Source organism: Podarcis pityusensis, assembly GCF_964106645.2.
Source record: "Podarcis pityusensis genome assembly, chromosome: 15".
Lineage (NCBI taxonomy): Eukaryota > Metazoa > Chordata > Lepidosauria > Squamata > Lacertidae > Podarcis > Podarcis pityusensis.
The window spans coordinates 43167669-43189363 of NC_138040.1; the positions used below are offsets into that span (position 1 = coordinate 43167669).

Sequence of the window (21695 nt, forward strand, 5' to 3'; positions counted from 1 at the left end):
CGCTTCCCACCCGCTCCGATATCTTGCCGTGGGGTGGGCCTCCCAGTCTGATTCTTCTCCCTCTGACATTTCCCCTCCTTCCTCTTCGGAGGCAGGAAAACCCACAAATTCCTCCTCGTCATCTGTGGTTCCAAATTTTTCCTCCCAGAATCTCGCTAGTGGTTTTGGTTTGTCTGGGAACAGGCTGTGGAATTCTTCCACTAGATACCCATCATTGACCGCCTCAGCGGGGACCCAAGTGTTTTCTGACTCGGGTTCTCCTTCCCAAGCCACTAAGTACTCCACCTGGCGCCCTCGCCGCCTAGAATCGAGTATTTCCGTGGCTTGGTGGTGGAGTTCCCTCTCCTCTACCCACGGGTGGGCGGTGACTCCTCCCTCCCGCCCCGGGAATTCCCGCCCCTCCCTGTACGGTGAGAGTAGGGACCTATGGAACACCGGGTGTATCTTTATGCTGTCAGGCAACTTGAGCTTGAATGCCACAGGGTTCACCTGCTGTGTTACCTCAAAGGGTCCCAGCCGCCTTGGCTGCAACTTCTTGCACCCTCCCTTTAGGGGCAACCCTTGGGTTGACAACCACACTCGGTCTCCCACCCGTATAGCATCCCCCTCCCGACGGTGCTTGTCTGCCTGCCTCTTATAAACTTCCTTGGCCCGCTCCAAGTTCATTTTGAGTTGCTGGTGCAATGCCTCCATTTCTTCCACAAACTGCTCGGCCGCAGGTACACTCCACCCTTCCTCCCCCCTCCCCGGGAAGGCCCTGGGGTGACACCCATAATTGGCCATGAACGGGCTCATGCCCGTGGACACATGTTCAGTGTTATTGTACGCAAATTCAGCCAGCGCTAGTTTCTCTACCCAATCGTTCTGTCTCTCGCTGACGTAGCAGCGTAGGTATTGCTGGAGTATACTGTTCGCTCTTTCTGCTTGCCCGTTGGTTTCCGGGTGTCGCGCCATCGAGAAGCCCACCTCTACCTGCAGCAAGCTCATGAGCTTCCTCCAGAATCGTGAAGTAAATTGTTTTCTGCGATCTGAGACAACCCTCGAGGGAGCCCCATGCAACCTGAAGATGTGATCCACAAACAACTTGGCTGTCTCCTCTGCCGTCACGGCATGTGAGCAAGCTATGAAATGGCACATTTTTGTCAGTAGATCGACTACTACCATGACTGCTGTCTTTCCCCCTGGACTTGGGCAAATCTGTCATAAAATCAATGGACCTCCCAGGGTCTTCCCGGCGTGGGTAAGGGTTCCAGTAGCCCTGCGGGGGCAGCCCTCTCCCCCTTTGCCCTTTGGCAGCGGTCGCACCCCTGTACATATTCCCGTACATCCTCCCTCACCCTTGGCCACCAGAACTGCCTGGTGACGAGCAGCATGGTTTTGTGCTGTCCAAAGTGCCCAGCTGTGGGGTTGTCGTGGAGTTGTTTGAGTACCTTCCCCCTCAGGGTCTCCCCCGGTACATACAGCGCCCCCTTATAGTACAGCACCCCTTCCTTTTCCTCAAAACCCCCATGGTTTTCTCTTCCGTCTCGGAGTTCCCTGATTTTACTTTGGGCGAACATGTCGTTTCTAGTAAGCCCGGCCAGTTCTCGTTTCCCAGCCAAGGCTCCCACACACACCCATCGGTCCTCGGGGATCACGTGTCGTATCTCCGGCGGTCCCTCCCCTTCCATGTACTCTGGCTTCCGGGAGAGAGCATCTGCTCTTACGTTTTCCTCTCCCGGCACATATCGGATCTCGAAGGAAAACTTGGAGAACTCCTGTGCCCATCTAATCTGTCTCTGGTTGAGTACTCGCGCGGTCCTCCAGTATTCCAAGTTCTTGTGATCAGTACAAACCTGGATCTTGTGCTGCACCCCTATTAACAGATGTCTCCATCGGCGAAACGCCGCATAGATCGCAAGCAGTTCGCGGTCATACACCGTATAGTTTTGCTCCGACTTGCTCAGCTTCCTCGAGAAAAAGGCACACGGCTTCCATTCCTGCTTGCTCCTCCCTGGCTGCAAAAGTACCGCCCCAATGGCTCTGTTGGACGCGTCGGTCTCTAGCCTCATGGGTTTCTCCAGATCAACGTGTAGGAGCTGCTCTTCCGAAGCGAACACCTTCTTCAGTCTTTCAAAGGATTGCTGGGCACTTTCTGTCCAGGCGAACTTCCTTTTGCTACTGAGACAATCTGTGATGGGCGCCGTTAAGTGGGTGAAGTTCTTGATGAACTTCCTGTAGAAGTTGCTGAACCCTAGGAACCTCTGCACATCCTTTCGGGTTTGGGGGGCTTTCCATTCCAGCACTGCCTGCACCTTGCTGGGGTCCATAGCCATTCCCTTGTCTGACAACTTGTACCCCAGAAACTCGACCTCTCTGGAGTGAAATTGGCATTTTTCCAGCTTGACCCACAACTGGTGCTTCTGCAGCCTCTCTAGCACTTCCCTGACGTCTCTGACATGTTGCTTCTCATTGTTTGAATAGATTAAGACGTCGGTCCAAGAAGGCTACGCAGTTCTTGTACAGCAGGGACCCCAACACATGGTGCATGAAAGCTTGAAAACAGGCGGAGCCCGATTGTAATCCAAATGGCATGACCAAGTACTCAAAAGCCCCCAGGGGGGTGAACATGGTGGTCTTCCATTCGTCCCCCTCCCTTACCCTGATCAAATTGTACGCTCCCCTGAGGTCCAGCTTGGTGAAAAATTTCCCCTGCCTCACCCGTGTTAAAATGTCATCAATCCTGGGCATTGGGAAGGTCACGGGTTCAGATACCAAATTTAGGGCCCGGTAGTCCACGACCAGCCTGGGCTGGTTAGTCCCTCTTTTGTCCACAAAGAACACCGGACTGCCCCCCACCGCCTTTGATTCTCTTATGAACCCCCTCTTCAGGTTCTTGTCAATAAACTGCCGTAACTCCTGCATCTCCCTGTCTGACATGGCATACAGCTTACCCACCGGCAGCTGAGCCCCTGGGATTAAGTTGATTTGGCAGTCAAAGGGCCTATGGGGGGGTAGTCTGTCCGCCTCCTTCTCGCTGAAGACTTCCTTTAGGTCAGCGTATGGTGGTGGCACCTCTCCCTTTGTTTCTACCACCAGCCCAGCCACCCTAGCCACTGTCATTCTGGGGGTTTCCTCCCCCAGACAGTGTTCCAAACAGTAAGCTGACCCAAAGGTGACTGACCGCTGATGCCATGACACTACTGGATCATGCAGTGCCAGCCAGCTCATTCCCAGTATTATTGGGGGTCCTGCCAGTTTGGCCATGTGAAGGCAATGGTCTCCGTGTGCCTGGAAACCCTCATTCGCATTGGCGGGGTCTGGTGTGTCACTTCCCCTCCCAGAAGCTCCCTGCCATCGATGGTGGTCACTTGCAAGGGAAAATCCAGGGGTAGCAAGTGTATTTGGTGCTCCAAAGCGAAGTCCCTGCTAAAGAAATTGGCAGGAACTGCCCGAATCCAGCAGCCCCTCAACCTTGACTGGGTGCCCATTCGGGAGTTCTAGCACCACTGCTATGGCTATCGCTGCCCTGGGGGGTTCAGGCTGGGGCACTTCTATTGGTTGCTGACCTGGCTGCTGGCCCCTTTGGTTGTCGTTTCCCTGCGCCTGCCCTTCATCCCCCTTCTCCTCACAGCCAGCAGCCCCCACTATCCCTTGCCAGGCCTTTCTTTGAGGGCAGACCCTTGCAAAAAGTCCCGGCCGTTGGCAGAGGAAACACTTCTTGGTGGTTTTCCACTCCTTCCCCTCCCTCTTGCGACCTTCACTGGAGTTTGAAACCTTGCGCGCGCCACCTATTTCCATTGGCTCAGCCTCCTGGGAAAGCTGTCTTGGTATTTCAGGAATGCGGTAGTCATGGCAACGTTCCCCTCTCACTTCGCATTTCTCCTGAGCCCGCGCTTCCTGCCTCACTCCAATCGCAAGCACAGCCTTGGTCAGCTGATCCATCGACTGCAGGCGGGGCGCGCGGGACAGCTCGTCCTTCACCGTTGGGGACAACCCCTCCTCAAACAACATTTGAATAGGTTCAGAGTCCAGATCCCACCCGAGATGGTGGACCAACATTGCAAAGCGCGACCAGTAGTCTCTAACTGACTGGCTCCCCTGCTTGCACCCCATCAGTTCTCGCCGAGTCACACTTTGCTGGACTTCACTGGAATACATCACATCCATCGCCTGAAAGAATTTCTTAAGGTCCTTCAAGGCATGATTGTGCGTCGCCATAAGGGGCCTAATCCATTCCCTTGCCCCATCCTCCAGATGCCCCACAACATAGGCCACCTGTTGCTCCTCGTTAGCAAAGTCATCATGCTGCAGTTCCAAAGCGTACTCTATTTCCGTTCAGAACGCATTGTAGTCCTGGGGTTTCCCCCCAAACCTGTGTACCAGCCCTGGTACCTTCCTTGCGATGGGGGTGGGTCTGACCTGAGCATCCTGAGCTCGTCTTTCGTCCAGCTGCGCCGTCAGGAGAGCTACATGCTGTTCCAAATCTCAGTTTCTCTCTACCAGACCTTGCACTGCAGCTGCTTGCTCCGTCTCTCTGGCTCCTCTGGTCTGGCTCATGGTGCTGCCTCTCTGGAGCTACGCACAAGCAACGTCAAGGACTGACGGATTGCTGTAATGGGTTTAGGGGTTGCTCGTGCGTAAGTTGCCGCCACTCCTGGCTAGGTTACCTGGTTAACCCTTTCTGACTGAACAGCCTCCAGCATCGTGACTGTCTCAGTCGCTGGCAGAATCCGTCAGTGGGCGTTTCTTAAACCTTTTCCAACATAAAAGTTGTTTGACGCCAAGTCTCCTCCTACTCTCCCTGCGCGGAAGTCTTCTGCGCAGGGAGGGTGTGGGCAGCGGAGTACCCGTACTCTCTCTGCTGGTCTCCAGCGAAGAGTCTTGGAGCCTCCTCCCCGATTCCCCCACCTGCCCCCCTTCTCCACTGGTGTTACGCTGATTTCCTTCCCCAGCAGATGGGCTGCCTCTCTCCCTACTGGGACCCTCTCCTGCATCCCTTTGGAGCCTTCCCTCCGCCTCTAGCTCCGATGGCAGTTCCCTGACACTGGGTAAGTTGGATGTGGTCAAAAATGAGATGGCAAGAATAAATATTGACATCCTGGGCATCAGTGAACTAAAATGGACGGGAACAGGCTGTGGAATTCAGTTCGGATGACCATCATATCTACTACTGTGGGCAAGAATCCCATAAAAGAAATGGAGTGGCCCTCATAGTCAACAAAAGAGTGGCAAAAGCTGTACTGGGATGCAATCTCAAAAATGATCGAATGATCTCGATACGAATCCAAGGCAGACCTTTTAACATCACAGTAATCCAAGTTTATGCAACAACTACCAGTGCTGAAGAAACTGAAATTGACCAATTCTATGAAGACTTACAACACCTTATAGAAATGACACCAAAGAAGGATATTCTCATTATAGGGGATTGGAATGCTAAAGTAGGGAATCAAGAGATAAAAGGAACAACTGGCAAGTTTGGCCTTGGAGTTCAAAACGAAGCAGGGCAAAGGCTAATAGATTTCTGCTAAGAGAACAAGCCGGTCATCACAAACACACTTTTCCAACAACACAAGAGACGACTCTACACATGGACAGCACCAGATGGGCAGCATCAAAATCAGATTGATTATATTCTCTGCAGCCAAAGATGGAGAAGCTCTATACAGTCAGCAAAAACAAGACCTGGAGCTGACTGTGGCTCAGATCATCAGCTTCTTATAGCAAAATTCAAGCTTAAACTGAAGAAAGTAGGAAACACCACTGGGCCGGTAAGATACAATCTAAATCAAAACCTTATGAATACACAGTGGAAGTGAGGAACAGGTTTAAGGATTTAGATTTGGTGGAGTGCCTGAAGAACTATGGATGGAGGCTAGTAACATTATACAGGAGGCAGCAACGAAAACCATCCCAGTGAAAATGAAATGCAAGAAAGCAAAGTGGCTGTCCAACAAGGCCTTACAAATAGCGGGTGAGAGAAGGCAAACAAAATGCGAGGGAGATAATGAAAGATACAGGAAATTGAATGCAGATTTCCAAAAAATAGCAAGGAGAGACAATAAGGCCTTCTTAAACGAGCAATGCAAAGAAATAAAGGAAAATAATAGAATGGGAAAAACCAGAGATCTGTTCAAGAAAATTGGAGATATGAAAGAAACATTTCATACAAAGATTACCATAATAAAGGACAAAAGTGGTAAGGACCTAACAGAAGCAGAAGACATCAAGAAGAGGTGGCAAGAATACACAGAGGAATTATACCAGAAAGAAATGGATACACCCCAGGTAGTGTGGTTGCTGACCTTGAGCCAGACATCCTGGAGAGTGAAGTCAAATGGGCCTTAGAAAGCACTGCAAATAACAAGGCCAGTGGAAGTGATGGTATTCCAGCTGAACTGTTTAAAATTTTAAAAGATGATGCTGTTAAGGTGCTACACTCAATATGCCAGCAAGTTTGGAAAACTCAACAGTGGCCAGAGGATTGGAGAAGATCAGTCTACATCCCAATCCCAAAGAAGGGCAGTGCCAAGGAATGCTCCAACTACCACACAATTGCACTCATTTCACACGCTAGCAAGGTTATGCTTAAAATTCTACAAGCCAGGCTTAAGCAGTATGTGGACTGAGAACTCCCAGAAGTGCAAGCTGGATTTTGAAGGGGCAGAGGAACCAGAGACCAAATTGCAAACATGCGCTGGATTATGGAGAAAGCTAGAGAGTTCCAGAAAAGCATCTACTTCTGCTTCGTTGACTATGCAAAAGCCTTTGACTGTGTCGACCACAGCAAACTATGGCAAGTTCTTAAAGAAAAGGAAGTGCCTGATCACTTCATCTGTCTCCTGAGAAATATCTATGTGGGACAAGAAGCTACAGTTAGAACTGGATATGGAACAACTGATTGGTTCAAAATTGGGAAAGGAGTACGACAAGGCTGTATATTGTCTCCCTGCTTATTTAACTTATATGCAGAATTCATCATGCGAAAGGCTGGGCTGGATGAATCCCAAACCGGAATTAAGATTGCTGGAAGAAATATCAACAACCTCAGATATGCAGATGACACAACCTTGATGGCAGAAAGTGAGGAGGAACTAAAGAACCTTTTAATGAGGGTGAAAGAGGAGAGCGCAAAATATGGTCTGAAGCTCAACATCAAAAAAACGAAGATCATGGCCACTGGGCCCATCACCTCCTGGCAAATAGAAGGGGAAGAAATGGAGGCAGTGAGAGATTTTACTTTCTTGGGCTCCATGATCACTGCAGATGGTGACAGCAGTCACGAAATTAAAAGACGCCTGCTACTTGGGAGAAAAGCAATGACAATCCTAGACAGCATCTTAAAAAGCAGAGACATCACCTTGCCAACAAAGGTCGTATAGTTAAAGCCATGGTTTTCCCAGAAGTGATGTATGGAAGTGAGAGCTGGACCATAAAGAAGGCTGATCACCGAAAAATTGATGCTTTTGAATTATGGTGTTGGAGGAGACTCTTGAGAGTCCCATGGACTGCAAGAAGATCAAACCTCTCCATTCTTAAGGAAATCAGCCCTGAGTGCTCTCTGGAATGACAGATCCTGAAGCTGAGGCTCCAATACTTTGGCCACCTCATGAGAAGAGAAGACTCCCTGGAAAAGACCCTGATGTTGGGAAAGATGGAGGGCACAAGGAGAAGGGGACGACAGAGGACGAGATGGTTGGACAGTGTTCTCGAAGCTACCAGCATGAGTTTGACCAAACTGCGGGAGGCAGGGGAAGACAGGAGTGCCTGGCATGCTCTGGTCCATGGGGTCACGAAGAGTCGGACACGACTAAACGACTAAACAACAACAAAGTGCATCTAACTGCACACAGAGCCACAGAATGGTGCTAAAAGTTTCCTTTGGGGAGGGATGGAGAGAAAAGTTGCTTGATTGCTCTGCTTCCCAGCATTAGCAAGGCATACTTAGAGAAGGGATTGAAGAAGGCATCCGTGTACACAAGGCACAACATATCCATTGACAGAGTTATTTAAGGAGATCTGCCTTACTTTTTTCAAGAAAAAAGAATTACAGCAATCTTACTGTCCGGCAAGAATTCCCAAGAATGGGATATCAAAGACCTGACACTCCCTACTACTTCCCTGTATGGCAGATATAGCTTCTCTGCCAAAAGTAGCCAAAAGCACAGAAAACTGAGAGAAGACTCTGTGTAGTACAAGACTAGTAGCAAAAACCAACTCCCAAAAGTTTCTGTATCAAAGCTTTTAAAAAGGTAATATTATAATCCTATTGCGGTATCATTCAGCTACAGGCTGTTGAGCTTTTAAACTGTGGATTTTTCTTGTGTCTACAGTTTTGGAATAATCTAGTACATTAGTATTATAAGTTGTCAAACAGCTGTGCCAGGATGTTGACTCTCACCAGAGAGGCTCTGCTACTAAAACACTTGATGTAAGATTATTTTTAGCTTTTTTTCACTGCTGAATCATAAAGCTATTCTCAGAATTTTCTACCAAATTCACAGAGTACATTTATGAGGGTTTGTTTTTTTAGATCAAATTTGTTGAAACAGATGACCTGATCATCCACCATATGGCTCATTCACACCACTCAAACCATTGAGAAGCATTTTGCCCAACATTGTATTTTGACTTCTATACCAGTAAAGGCAGATAAAAATCACATAGTGACTTTTACATTGTTGTCAGAAATATAAAAAGACAATAGAATCAAGTGAATTACTTGGAGATAGATTGGCAAATAAAACCATCCATTGCTGTGACGATACTGAGACCCAAGAACCATGTGGGAGTTGAGCTAGCAACCTTGACTTAGCATATTCTATCTGATCTTGCATTGCGCTAGAATTCTTCCTGTCATTTTAATCTAGTATTTCTGTTGATTTAATAGACCCCATGCCTCTGTTGAATAAACATAAATCCCCAATGTATTCCATCGGTGCTGTCAGAATGACTACAATTAGGTGGTAGACCTAATCAAGGTCTTCCCACTATGGGCTGTGATCATACAGAAAGCTGCATGAAGAATATCATGAGTGACTAACCAAGAAGATGAAGCAGATTTAAACCCACACTTCTTTCATCCCATACCTGGAGGACACTATGGCCAAAGACCTCTCATATTACCTGTGTTAAAGACAAACTGTTAAATATCAAGCATGGTTTTAAAAATACTCCGGGATTAAGAAGGATCTAGGAATTATTGTTGTGATCTGTACTCTGCAGGGCAACAGGTGGACTATAAATAATATAGTTCCATTTGAAAAGCATAGTCCGGCCAATGAAACGCAACTGAGTCTTAGGCATATTAGCAGTGGGGGCATTTATTGAAGCAGGCCCCTGCCCCATCCCAATGATGGTAGTCTCAGAGCTCTTGGTGGGCATGGAGCAGGAGCCCCCATGCTGGCGCCCCCAGCACAGTCTGTCCTGGTGCTCCTCTCCACCAGGGTTGGTTTCTCCAATGGGCTGGGCAGCACTAGGGGCACCTGCTTTGCCCCCCTCAAAAATTCACACCCGGGGCCAGGCTCCCTCTGCCCCTCCCCATGCTATGCCCCTGGGAAAGAGACATTCTCCCACAGTTCGCTGACTGAGTAGCTGGGTGGCAGGTGCAGAGGAGAGTTGTGAATGTTTTTGCATTCTGTTCTTTGGACAGATCAGTTTCTCTTGGAGAAGAGTGTGTAATAGACAATGGCCCTGTTACAAAGAACACTCATACCATAAGGAATGCTAATACTTACAGCGCCTCATGTCTTCAATGACATGGGAAATGTTGCCTCTGAGCAAGCCCTAATTTAACACTACATATTAACATTGGCCAAAAGTACTGTTTGTAATTATGTATGTAAAGTCCTATTAATTTCATTGAAACTTAGTTGTATATAATTGTGCCCAATATTATGACCATAGCTTTCTTTGATGAGATCATAAATACTTCTGTAATTAAATTTCCTTCCAAAATATTTTCATGTGCACTGAATGTAAAATTCAAGTAAAGGTTTTTCTACATTTATATTATTAATATTATTTTCCAAGTCTAGAAAACTCCATTTCACAAAGCAGACTGAACTTTTAATGATAGACATAACTTCTTTTTTTGTAGAGGTTTTTATTTTTATCATAAAGACCCCAGAGCTGCTTGCATACAAGATCAATAAAATAAAATAGTATAAAATAAATACAATTTTAAAATAATGTACAGTTTTAATCTCCAGTACAAACAAGGGTCCAGGTGGTGGTGGGGAATCAAGTTTCATCACGCAAAGGCTTCAGAAAAATTTAATGGCAGACATTCCTAAAGTTTCAAGTGTCCAGAAGAGGGCACTAAACTGTGGCCTCTGTTGGTCTTTAATTTAAATACTTCATTAAATCAGTGGGAAATGGAAAGAGGAAAGTGACACTAACTGAAGGAAGTTAAAGGCAAAGAAATCTTTGCAGAATTGTAGCAATTATGTTAGATATGTCCTCATCATACCAGCAAGCCGTGTGAGATTTTTTCTGGATAGGGTGAATCTGTATGTATTTGTAGTTTTTTTCAGGGGTAATGTGAGCTGACACATTCAGCAGCATAGAGAAAAGTAAATGAAAATAGAAGATTATTTGATAGCAGTTGAGATAGAAAGATCACTTTGCCCTCTCACTAAAAGGGATTTCTGCTGCTGTATAGTTCAAGATGTGTGTGTATGAACTGGATTCATAAGCTTCATTCTGTAGATACTGGAACATCCCAAACCCAGTGAGGATTTTAGTGAGCTACATACCAAGACTGCAGCTTCCCTGATTAGGGCAGAGCCAGCTACCACACTGTGCTTCCATACATCCTGAGACTTGCATTGGTGAGAATTTGAATAGGGCACCCCTGTGTGGATCATACTAAAGATAAGAATTAATGTAAAAATCACATTGGGATAGATTATGCTTAGCTACAGGAGTCAGCTCACGTAAAAAAAAAATTTTATTTATCCCTAGTATGTTTTAGGTATAGGGACACGGGTGACGCTGTGGTCTAAACCACTGAGCCTAGGACTTGCTGATCAGAAGGTCGCGGTTCGAATCCCCGCAACGGGGTGAACTCCCGTTGCTCGGTCCCTGCTCCTGCCAACCTAGCAGTTTGAAAGCATGTCAAAGTGCAAGTAGATAAATAGGTACCGCTCCGGTGGGAAGGTAAACTGCGGTTCCGTGCACTGCTCTGACTTCGCAGCTTAGTCATGCTGGCCACATGACCTGGAAAAACTGTCTGAGGACAAATGTCAGCTCCCTCGGCCAGTAAGCGAGATGAGCTCCACAACCCCAGAGTCGTCCACAACTGGACTCAACGGTCAGGGATCCTTTAGCTCTTATGTGTTAAGTATGCACCTAAAAATGTAAGGTGGTGATGTAATGAAATGTGTTTCCATTATCTTCTAAGTACACATCCCAAGGAGCCATAATGTTTACCTCAGCATAATGTCATCATGGTTTTTCTCTGCTGTTGGGTCCCCACTCCTCAATTGGTGAATTGTTGTTATATGTAAATGACTGTATAAAGATAATCTTAATATAAGCAAACCTTTGGTGCTGTAGAACTACCATTATTTGTGCAGTCTTTTTAGAATTAGCTAATGTTGTTCCAGAAGGAATCAGCTGGTCATAAACCATGGCGGCATGCTCTAAAACTGATTCTCTCCTGGTCCCTTTAGACCTTCACAGCCAACACTTGTATGAGCCCAGTATTTCTGCCTATGCAGCTGGAATTGGAGAATTTAAAAGGAATTAAGTAGAAGTATAAGGAATTCCTAGAACACCATCCAAACTCACCGGCTAGCTTCTCAGTAGGGGTTGCCACTTGGCAGTCTCCTCAAGTTAAATGAACTGGGCTACAACATGAGTGTGTTCAGCAGTGTAATCAAAACGACACAAGACTAGGTACTGTTAATGGCAAAAAGGATTCCCGCCTTCCGCCACTGGGACATCATTAATCTTTGCAGAAAAGCTTCAGGACCCCTTTCACCCAGAAGAGTCCCAATGATGAGACAGATAAATTATAAAACACCAACTCTGCTGATACCAGGACAAAGTATGACTGTGATTGTGTGAGTTCTTCTATAAGTGGTGAGAGTCAACATCCAGGATACTATAGCCTGCAAAGCTGTATGCTGGATGGTTTCTGGGCCCATTCTTCTTGTGTCTGCATGCTTAGTAACATGACCTTGGATTTGCACAGTGATACCACAGCCAGGCTCATGCTGAAGAGGTCAGCTGTTTTGTTCAAAACAATGAAATGGTGATAGAGACATCCAGTTCATATGAGAAATGGTTGGTGAAAACACACAGCAAGTAGGCTGCAAAAGAACTTCAGGATTGCTGTGACAAGCAGTGAAGAGCAGAACTGTGCAATGGATAAATCTCAGCCTCAAGATACTGGTTAGTGTTGCTGTGGCAGGCAGAACAGGGACTGGCAGGAAGGAAGAAAGGTGTAGGATGGTAATGGACTTGGCACTATCATGAGCCTTGAGAAGAAGATGGATTTTACTAAAAGTAGTTGTATGTTAGCAGAATGGGAGCAGAATCTGCATCATCCTGGGAGCATCAATACTCATTACCATCCCAAATGCCAAACATTGGGCCTCTTGCTCTTATTTACAGTTTTGCTATTATGATTTGGACAAAACAGTTCCCTCCCCACTGTGCTTCACTATTGCCATCTGTTCAATAGAAACGATAGCAATGGAAAGAGCAGATGTTTGCTGTATGTTTTCAACTTCTTAGGCTGAGTAAGAGCTCAGATAAGGGCAAGACACTATGATATAATTCTGCAGGAAATGAGCTCCAACCACGGGCCAAGCCAAGTGTGAAGTCCCTCATTGTTCAGACACAGAATGGATTTCAGCCCTTCTGACCTACAGTGGCTCACTCTTCCTTCCTTCTTTCCCACCCCGACCCATTTTTGGTTATTAAAGAGTTCTGGTGAGTCACCAACACCCAAGATTAGTGAATGAGTTGGCCATTTCATATCAAAGCAATAAGGATTGTAACATATTCACAAGAGAGAGAGAACTCAATCTCTGCTCTGTAAGGCGGGATTGGGGAAGAGAGCAGGAGTTCACTGAATTCCCATTTCAGCAAGCAAGTGTGGGCTTGTCAGAGGGAGGCAGGGAAGCTTGCGTCTCATGCCTTGTTTTTTATAAGGTCAAATATTTAAAGGAATGAAATGAAATATTGCAGGCACGTCCAACAGGTAGATTGTGATCAACCAGTAGATCACTGGACATCTGTGGTAGATCACTGGTAGATCACTGGCTCCCCCAAAGAAGCTCAACAACTTTGACCTGAACCCCCAAAAAGGGGGTAGATCACTGCCAGTTTTTAACTCTGTGAGTAGATCGCAGTCTCTTGGGAATTGGCCACCCCTGAAATATTGGAAAGGTTTTTTAAAAAACATCCATTACCACAATCACTGTTGAGTATGAGACTCTTAATCTCAGGGTCATGGGTGTGAGCCCCATGTGTTGCAGGGGGTTGGACTAGATGACCCTCATGGTCTCTTCCAACTCTACAATTTTATGATTCTGTTATTCTATGAACCCATATCAAATACCTAGCATTAGGTCAAGTCTCCCTTACTTAATTGTTCTTTGCACCATCATCACCAGTTTTTCCAGCACATGCAGTGCATCACTTTGCTTCACCCTCATCTAGCCATTTTGGCAGAAGGGTTAAGAACGTAAGATGAGCTAATGGCCCATCTAGTTCAGTATCCTGTTTTGTCACCTGGGCAGGTAAGGTCACGCCCATCTCTAGTCACATGCAGAGGAAGTTTGTCCCAGCCCAGGAGGAAACAGGAAGTTTTCTACTGGCTGAACCAAGCATCCCCTTGCATGTCCACTCTAGGAATGAGGACTTGACTGCTGTGTTTCACATCCCACACTTACTCCCCACATCCCGCTCAATTTTTCCAGCTTCCATGGAAACATAGAGATTGATAAGAGGTTGGATGCATCCTTAAACTGGAAAGTGGTCTGTTGAGTATAAACATGTTTCCCTATTTGATGGCACTGGTTAGGTTTTTATCCTCAGCTCCATTTGTAATTAGTGATTGTTGGGACTAGGCCAAGATTCTGAGAAGCCATATTTGAATCCACACCCATGAGGGTCTTTCTCAACTAAGGGATTGGGTTTTCTTTTGCTGAACTGGAGAGATGAAGCTGTCAGTTCATGCAGAGGATGCTGCACTATTGACCGGGCAAAAGCAGAAAGCCAAACACATTGAATTTATTTTAGCCTTAGCCAACATTGCCTGTCGTTCAAAGGGGCTAATGCTGGAACTCCTATTTCCAAGTTCTATGCCTCTGAGGTGTGTGAGGCTTGAAGCAACACATTCCTAGGGGGACCACTAATCTAAACTCCAGTCCAATTTTGAATCTCCTATAGTAGTAAGTACCCTTTTATAGTACACAAAGTGCTGGTCCGCCCAGTGAATTTTATAGATTATTAGGGGCTTTCAATGAAAACTCAGGTGTCCATAAAGTATTTTGAGGCAGTGTGTTGGTGCTGGATAAAAAAATGGATATTATTAAAAGATAATTAAGTCCTATCACTAGAGGGTTGGGACAAAATATATGGCTGGCATGGCTATTTATTTTATGACAAAAAAGAACAACAACAAAAATTTGCAAATCACATAGTAAGAAAGGCTCTATTGGATGTCTGGGAAAGAACAAAAGGAAAAATTGTTGAGAAAACTCCCCAATGGGTTTCACCAGTGGAGACAACCACAACATTAAAGAGTAATGCAAAAGAGACTTGGCCAACATATAGGGAAATATTAGAGGATGCAGACGGAAATATTAAATTAAAAACTTACAAACAATTACAAACATTTGGAATAAATTGGTTACAATATTATCAATTAAAAGCAACATATGAAAAATACATAAAAAGGGGGGATTTGAAAATAAAACTTCAAAATTAGAAAAGGAAATAATGCAAAGCGATCAAAAAATACTTGCAAAGATGTATAGATTATTAATGAAAACCACCTTAGAACAAGAGACGAAAGGGGAAAAGATGTTAATATGGGAGCACGATTTGGGATATGAGATAGATCTGGAAAGAGGGAAAACTTTTTGGGAGAAAAACATAAATATTACTGCGTATGATTTATTAAGGGAGAATTTCAGAAAAATTCACCACAGATGGTACCTAACCCCTGACAGATTGTCAAAAATAAATAAAAGGAACAACGGCAAATGCTGGAAATGTAACAGAACAAAAGGTATGTTATACCACATGTGGTGGACTTGCCCAAAGATTAAAACCTTTTGGGACATGATCCACGCCGAAATAAAAACATTGATAAGGACATCACACACAAAAAAGGCAGAGGCATATCTATTAGGAATTCTAGATAAAGATATCCCAAAAGATAAAACTAACTTATTCCTATACACAACAACAGCGGCAAGAATTTTGATTGCTAGCTATTGGAAAGAAGACAGCATCCCAACAAAAAGAGAATGGTTGGGGAAACTTTGCGAGTACCTGGAACTAGCAAAACTGACGGATATAATAAGGAGAAAATCCAAAACTATGGTTATGAAGCAATGGGAGTTCTTAAATGATTATTTACAAAACCAGGGCTCGACTATAAAAATCTGGTTGTGTTTAGAATAATCTTGTGTGTAATATAAAAAATACAAAGTGAGACATTAAGGAAATCCAAAGGGAAAATATGAAGAACAGAGGATCTGACAAACGGATTATTAAAAACACGTGAGGTAAACGGTGGAAATCTTTTTTTTTTAAAAAAAGCACACTTTATTTAAGGTAGATAAGGACAAGATGAAATTATACAATTGAATATAAATATAGATGGGAAACGGCTATGTATAGTGAATACTTATCTACTTTTTAAAATTTTCACCTATGATCCTTTTCTTTTACTTCTTTATTTTTTCTTTGTTCTTTTTTTCTTTTTTCTGATATCTTATATTTCATTTCATTCCTTTATTGTGAATAGCATTTTATAGAGGTATAAATAACTGTAAATATGAAAAGAGACAAAGTATTCTATAATTTTTTTCCTTGGTTATATGTATTTTCTTTTTCTTTTGTATTTTCTTTTGTTGTAAATATGTATGTTTTCTAATTTGTACTTAATAAAAATTATTAAAAGGGAGAAAAAGAAAACTCAGGTGTCCAAACTAAGCAATCTCTCTGCAATACCTCATTTGATGGAATGAGTAAGGGTCAAAGTTGGCAAGTACTAAATATGGTACCTGTCATTGCACACCACAACTCAGATATGTGATTGTGAGAAGTCATAAAGGGGAGTCTCCTCTTTGTCATGTGAGCTTTTCCTTTATTACAATTTTTATACAATTTTTTTTATTTTGCATGGAACTTGGCAAGTTGCTTTTTCTGCTTGTATACAATGCAAGGTGGTGTTCCTGAATCAGCTCAATTAGACTGCATACACACCAGACATTTAAAGCACCTTCCTCCCTGCCCTGCCCTGCTCCCCCAAAAAAGAATCCTGGGAAGTGTAGTTTACCCCTCACCCAGCTACAGCTCCCAGCACCCTTAACAAACTACATTACCCAGGTTCATTTGGGGAAAATTCATGTGCTTTAAATGTGTTTTAAATGTATGGTGTGTATGCATGGAGCAAGCCAGATGCAGAATCAATTGCTGCTATAATTTGAGTTTGCTCCCTCAGTAAAGAACGGAGGACTCTTTGGGGAAAGTGAATGAACTGACATTGCACAATGTGTACTCTCCCAATTATGGGAGCAGCTTAAGCTCCATGACTGACACTTCCTTGGGGTTAACCCAAAACTGACAACTTTGTATGGAGGGAGCAAGAAACAAGGATTGCTGTAGAGCAGGGGGTTTCTTCTCATTTAGTAGCAGAACAGCAGTGCATAGAAGCTCCTTGCTCTTGCTCTCCAGCACTGAGCCACAAGGAGCCACCAGGCACGCAGAAGCACGTACCTCGGCTGGTTCCTCTTTCAGTTTGTGGCAGCAAAGGGAAGGCACTTGAACTCAGCTGCATCCTTGCTTGTTCATTGCTGGACTCATTGCCTTGGAGGCAGATGATGAAGCAACCAAATTTTGCTCACTGTTTTGCAAGAGCTGCAGGGTTGGTTTGTTATGTTCATTAAACCTCAAGATCTGAATTTAGATAAAGCAGGCAGTCTTCCTGGCCCAGCAACTATCACAAGGAAGGCAGCATGGACAGGTGCAGAAGGAGAAGAATGGGGTCATAACAACCAGTCTCCAACCAAACAAAGACCCAAGGTCTAGCCCAGTCATGTGTCAAGATTGTAATCAAATGACTTTAGTTCCCAGGATGCTAAGCACTGGTGAGTCTAGGCAGAAGCTGCAGTTTTACCAATTACACTGCTTGAAGGAAATGAATTAAAAGAACTGAGCTACCTTACTGTCATTTCCCGCCTCCCTGCCATTTTATCTAACACATGGCAATATTTTTCTTAACAATTAAATGTAACTGAGGCAGGACAATGCTTTGGGCACCTCTACCCTATTCTTTATTGTGGGTCAATGGGAGTTGACCTACTATTGATTAGCTGCTTCTATAGTTAAAAGATTAGGAAGTTTGAGCTTGACAATTTAAGCAATAGATACGTTTGTTGCGTGTACACCAGTGGGAAGTGTAGGCAAAATACATGATGGCGTAGCTAGGATTTATTGGGGGGCAGGCTTTATGCTGGGGGGGAAGAACCTCAAGTAGTTTGTCTTGATTTACTTGTTTTAGGGGGGCGGGTGCCCCTCCCTACCCCCCCCCCCAAGTTATATCCATGTACAATGGCTTGGTTAATTAGACTGCCTGTGCCTGCAGGCTTCTGGAGAGGAGCTTGTGGCTGCTTTGCTCCCCCCCCCCCCGGTCTCTCTTGTGCCATGGCACACTAAGCTAAGCCAAGGTTTGACCCAGTGGCTCATGGGCAGGCTCTTTTAAGCCATGATGGCCATGTGGAACCTTGAGGTTCAGAGACAATATGTATCTGAGCAGCACCTGTTGTGAAACAAGATCAGGAGAGGTCTACTGCCTTTGTTTCCTGCTTGGGAATTAACCAGAAGACCTGCTTGTCCATTCTGGAAATCAGGATACTGGCCTAGCTGGACCTTTGGTGTATCCACAAAGGTTTTTCTTGTGTGGGAAAGTCAAAGGCACCTTAAGCAATGAGAAAGCTTCGCCACAATGAAAGCACTTTGCAGTGAGCCCATGTCTTTCTTTAGGGCCTTAAAGCTCTAAACATGAAATGTGCAGTTTCCTGCTGCCTTCAGCTGAAGAAATAGGAGCAGGAGCTATTGCAGTTGGTATCAGAGTTGGTCTGGGTGAAAAGTGTCTGGGGCAATGGAGCCTCAGGAGGTGGGAAGAAGGATGTCCCCCTCATCTATACAAAGCTTTCATTGTAAAAATTAGCCCCACCCAATGCCAGCTTTGTTGATGAATGAAGAAGAAATGGGACTTTCCCCCTTGTGCAGAATTTGGCCTTGAAGCGATACGTACTTCATGACTCACCCTGTGACTTCTTCACAGAATGTTGCAGCCATGGCTGCTCAAGCAAGTTAATGGGCGGGAAAGCAAGCTCCCTGAGACTAGATACAATTTCACTTCTTGTTTCTCTGTTGTTGTTGTTGTTCTCTGTCCATGGTTCTCAGGTCATGGGATCAGAAGCTTGAGGGAAATACGTTTTTCATTTAAAAACCACTGGTTGTCCTCTTCTCACACAGGCTGTGAACACACGAACCTGTTTGTAGCACTAAAATTTAGGTTTTTTCCAATCTAGAATCATTCCTTCTTGTCCTCTACATACTGCCTTCAATTTAGATTGATTCTGGACCCTGCTGTCCACCAGGGTAGATGTCATTCCTTGATACACATTTAAAAGCCCTCCTCTTGATCAGCTTATCTGTGCCTTTTCCTCTCGGCTTTGTGAGTCTTGAATTTGCATGCCACTTACTTCCATTGATTGTTGCAGCCCTGCAAAATGAGATTTTGAAAAAGGAAAACAATGTGCAGGCTCACTCTTCCTCTTCCACAGTTACTGGTGCTTCATTTGTGTGCAGGTCTAGAAGTTTGAGTCTAGCACAAAGATGCCTCCAGGGTGTGCGTGATTGAATGTGCCTGCTCAACTTGGCTGCGACAAGTGGACAGAGATGGAGGTGGAGACGACACGAAATGCTGACTAGAGGAATGAATGGGAAAACATGAGTTTTCAGGAGTCTTTCCCCAAGTAAAATCTAGCCCCGGACTAGATTAAAAATGAAACAGCTAGGCCCAAACTTAATGGCAAGTTGGTTGAGACCTTAGACAGCAACAGCATCGCTGTGTGAGAGAGAAATCAATACAGTATTATGTGACTACCACAATCTGAACTTCCCATGGTAAGCTTGAGGCTGTTTGCAGCAGTGTGGTGGTGGAAGCTGAAATGAGTGTACTCTCTAATTTTGTGTTATGCTCCCCATTACATCCATTTTGTGACTGATGCCCACAGCACTTTCTGAAAATTGAAAATGTATGCTCTGGTCCAATAAGTTTGGCGACCCCTGAGCTAAACCGTGTCACCACGCACAGCTTACTTCCCCAAAGTCTGTCTGCTTTCTCCCACCACCAAATGTCAGGACACATTTCTTCTCAGCCAACCTCCAACAGTTGAAGAGGTTCCAGATGATCAGAAAGCAAAGGAAGGATCCAGCTGGTGCTCTACTTGTGCTCCTGCTGGATATGTGATTGAGGTAGTTTGTCCATCATCACATGTAGCTTGATCCTGAGTAAGAGTAAGAATTTGTCATTTCTCTTCCCTTTCCAGGTTCCTGGGACATGGAGAACTTTGTGGATTACTCTCACCTTGGGACCCCTGTGGCTTCAACCCAGTTTATCACTAAGAACTACAACAACTAGCAAGATCGGCAGCAATATTCCCCTTTCAGCTGAAATGCTTGGCTTGATCCCTTTTTCTCTTTGAAAACTAAGAGTGAATCATCTCCATGCAGCACTAGGCTCTTGGTGTGACTTGCCAGATCAGAGGACATCATAGAGGTTGCTGTGATTTAGTCTTACAATTCCAACCTTCGTCTAGTTCACTTTGGCATGAAGAGTAACATGTAAAAGACTCTAGCTTTCCAGACATTTTGCAGTATATGGGATGGAGGCAGAATCTGCAGGACTTGTGTGGAGCTGAATGTCTCCTTAGAGTTCTTTTTATATTAGCCTGCATCAAAATGACAACAGACTGGTTCCAGCAGTTGCTTTTCTAACTAACCTATTATCTCACACACATCTCTGCCACTAACCAGCTAGATTCCTGGAGGATGGGTCTTGAAATCATAACCATGCATATTTTCCAGCAAGCCAGGTTGTGCTCCCTTTATACTAACACTGTTTGCATAAAAAGAAAGTAGAGGTTATGGCTCTGGAATCCACTGGTTACATGTGTCCCACTCAGGGCTATCCACACTTACCTTTCCTCTGCTCTTTCCAGGCTCTATAGCTCCATGCAGGAGTGCCCCCCCCCTTTTTTCTTTGCTCCGAAGCTTTTCAGATATGCTCTTGAGAGCTGAATTGGAGCAAACAGCAAACAATGGAAAACCCAAATTGTCAGTTTCTCCAATTCAGCTTTAAAGAGCAAGTTTTCCTGGGGAAAGCTCCAGAGTGGGGGGAAATTGTGCTCAGACACCAAACTTTAACACGCGGACCTGTGCCTAGAAAGAACAGGGCAAAAGGTAAGCATGCATGAGCCTTCAGCGTGTTTAATAATATGAATTGGTCTCAGACTAATTATTTCTTAAGTCAGGCATAAACAAGAGAACCTCTAGTGCAACCCACAAAATATCATCATCTAAGTAGCAGCAGTATTAGAAGACAGAATATATTTAACAACTGGAGACCTTTCAAATCATTTGAGTTCTATCCAATGCTGACAAAGTTTTAAGAGCCACAACAGGAATGTTCTTTCCCATCCAGGCTGTTTTTAACTGTTACTATCATTGAAAGGCCCAATCAGAGCTTCAGCCATGTGTCCTCAAGCTGCACAGACGCTTCTTGCTTTGGGTATTTCATTGGCACTAAATTGCCCACCTCGACTCTTTTACAGTACTTCCCTTCATGGTTGTCTTTCCAGACATTATGGTGTTTCCGTGTGTGTGTGTGTTTGCCACACCCCCAAGTAGTAATACCTACTATGCATTGCAGCAATCACAATAAAGCAACAGCAGGATTTGACTCTGGTTTCCTATAGCTTTCCTATTCCAGGGTTGTGAAACAATCTCATTCTTGCAGCGCCTGGCATGTTTCAGTATATAAAATCATAGCCAAAACAGTAAAACATCAGCCATACTCAACATCAACTTGCCTGTGTAAAAGGCTCCGGGTTCAATTCCTGCCCTGCCCTGCCCTGGTAAAACTGGGAAAGACTTTGGTCTGAAACACAGACTGGACAGTTGATCAGTGTAGAGAAGACATTCTCCAAGTGTGGTGTGTGGACTGCTGGTGGTCCATGAACTCCATTGATATGGTCAATGCTGGAAAAGTTGCAGAACAGTCAAGGAAATCTGTCCTGGACCCTGCACTTGCTTAATTTTTTTCTAGCAGAGATTGAGACTGTTTTGACCAGTGTAAGATGGTTAGCAAAGTCCTGGCCTTTGGCATGTGAGTATTGTATCAGGGCACTGGTGCAATCTATGAATCTTTCTCTTACCATTTACCAGTTAAA

General features: G+C 44.8%; 1 protein-coding gene across 3 annotated transcripts in view; it reads left to right on the forward strand.

The window, feature by feature from the left end:
* PEBP4 (phosphatidylethanolamine binding protein 4) overlaps nucleotides 1-21205 on the forward strand; it is a gene marked incomplete at its 5' end in the record, with an annotated part of 242522 nt that extends 221317 nt beyond the window's left edge. For all 3 annotated transcript variants that reach the window (XM_080982631.1, XM_080982632.1, XM_080982630.1), the window contains one exon: nucleotides 19794-21205. In XM_080982631.1, the coding sequence (XP_080838757.1) occupies nucleotides 19794-19885 (92 nt within the window). In that variant the 3' untranslated portion in view covers nucleotides 19886-21205. The remainder of the gene's footprint in view (nucleotides 1-19793) is intronic.
* Nucleotides 21206-21695: the final 490 nt, after the last annotated feature.